We start from the raw sequence: 5,631 nt of genomic DNA on the forward strand, positions 1-5,631 counted from the left end.
ACAACTATGTGATCCAGACCCCAGACCGCCGGAGAAAGTCTAGGGTTTGTCATATTAATCTGTTAAAATCGTTTCACTCGAGGAGTCCTTCGGGTGCGCCGTCTCCAGTGTGCGCCGCTAGTACTGTTTCTCCCTATGAACCCTCTGATGACGGGCTACTCCAGAAAAGTGAAGCGCTGGGTAGCGGCCGGTTGAAAAATTCGGAGATCTTAAATGATTTAGACACATATTTAGTCCACCTGTCTGAACCCACTCGAGCTGACATCACTGATCTGATAGAAAAGAACTTATCACTTTTTTCTGATCACCCTCGTCAAACTGCGGTCCTGTGCCACGATATTGATGTGGAAGGACATAAACCGATTAAGCAACATGCTTACCGAGTGAACCCAGTGAAAAGGGCGATAATGCAGAAGGAAGTTGACTATCTCTTAGAACACGGTTTAGCCTTTCCGAGCGCCAGCGCATGGAGTTCGCCGTGTGTGCTAGTACCAAAATCCGACAACACTCCTCGGTTTTGTAATGATTACAGGAAAGTTAACGCTGTTACCAAACCTGATTCATTTCCTCTTCCTAGAATGGAGGATTGTATTGATAGAGTGGGATCGGCATCGTTTGTAACCAAACTTGATTTGTTAAAAGGTTACTGGCAAGTACCTTTAACTCCCCGAGCCTCTGAAATATCTGCTTTTGTTACACCGGACCATTTTCTCCAGTATACGGTTATGCCGTTTGGGTTGCGTAATGCACCCGCTACTTTCCAGCGCCTTATGGCCAAAGTACTGGCGGGCGTGAATAACTGCGATGCCTACCTGGACGATGTTGTCATTTACTCATCCACCTGGTCTGACCACTTACAAACACTCTCTCTTGTTTTCAGCCGTTTTCAGGAGGCCTCGCTTACGTTGAACCTAGCCAAATGTGAATTTGGCAGAGCCACCATCACATATCTGGGAAAACAGGTGGGTCAGGGACAGATACTGCCGGTGACCGCGAAAATACAGGCGATCGTTGAGTTTCCAGTCCCACAAACGAGAAGGGCGCTGTGCCGATTTCTAGGAATGTGTGGTTATTATAGAGGGTTTTGTAAGAACTTTGCCACTGTCGTCGTTCCTCTCACCGATTTGATCAGTCCGATGAAGCCTTTTGTGTGGACGCCTGTTTGTCAGACTGCTTTCGAGTCTGCGAAAGCATTACTGTGCAGTTCCCCTGTTCTTACGGCCCCGAATTTCATGTCCCCTTTCAAGCTCGAGGTTGACGCTAGTGCGGTTGGTGCAGGAGCTGTCCTTATGCAGGAAGACCATTGCGGCGTGGATCGCCCAATTTGTTACTTCTCAAAAAAATTCAACAAACATCAGATGAACTACAGTACCATTGAAAAGGAAGCCCTTGCCTTGTTGTTAGCCCTACAACATTTCGAGGTGTATATCGGATCCAGCTCTATCCCTGTTCAAGTGTTCACTGACCATAACCCATTGGTTTTTCTCTCCCAGATGCAGAACTCAAATCAGAGACTTATGCGTTGGTCCCTTCTCTTGCAAGACTTCAACCTGCAGATCAGGCATAAGAAAGGGACGGAAAATGTCATCGCGGACGCCCTGTCGAGAGCAATTTTGTAGTCTAGGATTAAACACTAGAAGGATTGTTTAATTCTTATGGAAGGGGGTGTTACGAACTTGCAGGGGCGTCACTAGGTTTTAAGGACAGGGGGGGCTTAGCCCCCAAGAGATGCACACGACATGAACGAACGTAGTGAATGAGCACAAAATTTCACAAACAGAAAACAAAGACTGAGAAATTGTTTTCCTACTTTTTTGGACAGATTAAACATCCTAGGCCACCAATAGATCTATTGTTTTATTTCAGTCTGCTTTATAATACAGTACAACAAAAAAACAGAGGAAATGTGTTTGCCGCATCAATAACAAGAAAAAAACTGAAAATAAAAAAGTACATTTTTCTGGCTGCAATCACCAGTTACTTGGTGGGTGGAAGCATCAAAGAATGACGTCTGTTTTTAAGAGTGGCAAATCGGTCAATCACTCTGTTGTGACTCAGATGCTGAAGCGTGTCTTTTTCAATAGACATGACTGCAAGACTGTGAAGTCTTTTCTGACCCATTGTTTGACGCAGCCAGGAGTGCAGCCGACGCAGTGCACTAAAGGACCGTTCGCACGAGCAGCTGCTGACAGGCACTGTTAGGGCAACTTGGATGGTTGCCTTCAGAGAGGGAAACATGTCTGAATCGAGGAGGTTGTACACAGACAACATATTTTTGGGTGGACATCCAGCCTCTGTTTTCCGGGTAAGAAAGTTTCTGGCCACCAGAACCTCCTCTTTTTTCAGGTCAAGTCTGTAGTGCTTTGCAAGTTCATTCAAGTGTGGTTCACTCAAGAAGTTCTCAGATTTAGGACTGCATGCCTGGACGCCTTTTAGCAGCCATGCATCTACACTGCAAAATCTTTGATCAAGCTCGCCAACCATCCGATCCACACAAGGGAAAAGTAACTCTCTTTTCAATGTGTCTGAGTTGTTCAATTCAGTGCGTGAACCCACAGTTGCCTCCAGGACAAAATCCTCCATTTTCCTCTGTTTGTGCCTTGTCTTGGCACCTGGTTCAGGGATACTGTGGGTGTTACACAGGGCCTTGGTTTTCTCATACAGCTCTGTAGCAAATGCATCTGAGTGTTTGCCCTTAAGTGTGTCACACACAGCTTGTTTGCAGATAAAAGCTTCTGCCAGGTCTAAAGTCTCTTTCTGCAGGAATTTGTGGAGTCCTTCGGTTACAGACAGAATCGACTGAAACATCAGTAGTGCATAGACTGCTGAGAACTTGTAGAGCTTTGCTCTGAGACCAACAGCTATGGGGGATCCAATTGCAGATAGGCACTCCAAAATGGCAGGCAATGTCTCAAGAACTGCACTGATTGATCGCAACTGACATGCCCAGCGAGTGTTTGAAAGTTGCACAAGCTCAGTTTTTGTCAATCCAAGCTTTGCCTGAGTCTCCATGAACTTATGATGATTGACTAGGGAGGTGCTGAAGAAAGAATACACACACTCAAACAAGCTGAAAAGCTCCACAGCCTCTGGGACAGCCTTGCAAGTATTGCACAAAACCAGGTTGAGTTGATGAGCATAACAATGCACATAGATAGCCTCAGGATGGAGCCTTCTAAAATGTGCTTGTACACCTCCAGTGGAGCCACTCATAACGGCTGCACCATCATATGTTTGTGCTACACACTTAAGCTCTGCAAGACCATAGTTTTGGATCTGCTGCTGAATCTCATTTGCAATGGACTGGGCATCAAATGATTTTATCTCTGCAAGTGCAAGGAAACGCTCCTTCACTGCCCCCTCTGACACGTACCTGACACAAACAGCTAACTGCTCTGCCTTTTTATCCCTTGCCTCATCCACCATGATGGAATAGACTTTAGACTTTGTCATTTCAGATACAATGACACTAGTAACTTCCTGGGCACAACAGTCAATCATGTCATTCTGGGATGTTGGTGAGATATACTGTGCATTTGATGGGGGATTATGTTTTTGAAGAAAAGGATCAAACTCCTTCAAAAGCTCCATGCATGCAAGAAAATTCCCTCTGTTTGGGCTGTCTTCACCTTCATCATGGCCACGAAAAGGGAGTCCCTGTCTCCCTAACATAGAGGTGACTGCAACAATTCGTCTGAGATACTCTCTTCTTTCGACTATCTCACTCACATTTGCAGTTGCTATCATCTGTGCAACGTTTCCCTGTTTGCTAGTTCCCTGGTAGCTTTTCCATGTAACAACACTGTCCTTATGTGTTTGTGCCATCTCATGCTTGCCAAAGATGACTAAAGCTTTCTTCCAGTTCTTGCAACCGTTACTGACCAAACTATCATGTTTGATGTTTTTGCCAAACACTCTACATGGGAAGCAGAAAGCTGCACTCTGGTTGACTGAATATTCTAACCAGTTGTGCTTTTCAAACCAGCTGTGGTTAAATGCTCGCTTCTGTGTACCAAACGTATCATGTGGATAGCTCTTCAGCTTCACCTGTCTGGGCCCTGTGTCTTTGTCACCTAAATCAAACCCTGTAGTAGAATGAGTTGCTGCAGCTGCTTCATCATTTTCCCTCTCTTGGCCTGTTTGCTCTCCTCTCTCTGTAATAACTTGATCTTCCTCTGCCTCTCGATCCATTTGCTGCAGCTCCTCTGTCTCTCCTTGCTCTCTCTGACTTGAACTTGCCTGTTGACCTTTTTCTCCCTCAGCCACTCCTTCTGCCTCACCCTTCAAGATACATTAAAACATACTGAATTGTAATGTAAATTGCTAATATCATGACTTCTGCTCCCGCTCCACAGTAATTTGTTGCTCCCAAATATTTTGAAGTTACAAACATTATATTTTGAGCACGCATGTGACTAAAATGGTTGCAATTTAAAGCCCTGAAAAATATTACTAAATTACTTGAATTGAAGTAATATTAAAATAGAACCCTCAAAAATATGTGAGTCAGGCTAATTTGACTTATATATATCTCTCTCTCTTTGCTCTCTCCACTTTCTAACCTTGACTCTCCTAAATAAAAGCTCAAGTTAAACAGGTCTTATATGTTGTACCGTGACTGAAATGTTTCATATTTCATATCCATATTGAGTCCCATAAAATTCTAATCAGACTGTCTGCATCACAAATGACTCCATCCTTTGACTCACCTCTCCAGCAGACGTCTCTCCCCTCTGCCTCTCTGTGCTCCTCTGCCCTGACTCCTACAGGTTAATGGGGATGGAGTGATTATTATTATTTCCACTGATGATAACCATACCTGAATGAGCTCAGCTGGATTTTTCAGAGCTAAAACGAGTGACAGAAATTAACATTATGCTAACAATTTAACTTAGTGCGCTAGCCAGGTTTTTATTTACAAAATGGGGAGCACCTGGTTCATTATTTACATGGGATTCTCTGCTGTTAGCTGGAGCTAACTAATTGTTACTACCAGCCAGTGATGAAGACTTACTTTCTTGAAAAACTTGCGTATATCCATGATTTCTTGCCGTTTGCCACATGTACGCTAGTGTTTCTGCAGGTGTATACGAGCGGAGTGTAAAGTAGCAGTGAAAACGAGGACTGGATTTTCAGTCATGTGGATGTCCCCTGTGAACAACTGGAAGGGATTGGATAACGAAGCACTGACGCTACCTTAACAATGTAAAGCGAAAGGGACCAACCGAGTTATGATCATATTTGTGTGAATAGCGACAGGTTTATATTATTATTTCTTTAAACTCATATTCCTGCATCTTTATATTGAATTTGTCTGCAAGTTCTGTAAAAAAAAAAATCGAATAAGTTAAAAAAAAAAAAACCCCCAAAAAAACCCCCCACCAAATTATTTAGGGGGGCTTAAGAATATTTTAGGGAGGCTTCAGCACCCCTAAAATAGGCCTAACGACGCCACTGCGAACTTGTATGTCCGTGTGTTTGTTTGTGCAGGTGCTGTGTTTTTGTCTATGTTAATTTAGCTGTGCCAGGGCCCTGTTCCGATTGGTGCATGGACTTACTGCCCCGGCGTGATTGGATCCAGCTGGAGGACCCGCCCAATAAAAGGAGGCTGGAGTGCTACAGCGGGAGAGG

The 5,631-nt window shown here is 44.2% G+C and overlaps 1 protein-coding gene across 1 annotated transcript; it reads right to left on the reverse strand.

Moving 5' to 3' along the window:
* Positions 1-1,977: 1,977 nt before the first annotated feature.
* Positions 1,978-5,082, reverse strand: LOC308383820 (zinc finger MYM-type protein 1-like; the record flags this gene model as incomplete). The annotated part of the gene is made up of 2 exons (XM_080861957.1): positions 5,015-5,082; positions 1,978-4,763 (listed from the first exon to the last, which is right to left on the reverse strand). Exon 2 carries the CDS (start codon positions 4,189-4,191, stop codon positions 1,978-1,980), a length of 2,214 nt encoding a protein of 737 aa, XP_080718083.1. The 5' UTR covers positions 4,192-4,763; positions 5,015-5,082.
* Positions 5,083-5,631: the final 549 nt, after the last annotated feature.

Source organism: Rhamphochromis sp. 'chilingali', assembly GCF_963969265.1.
Source record: "Rhamphochromis sp. 'chilingali' genome assembly, chromosome: 2".
Lineage (NCBI taxonomy): Eukaryota > Metazoa > Chordata > Actinopteri > Cichliformes > Cichlidae > Rhamphochromis > Rhamphochromis sp. 'chilingali'.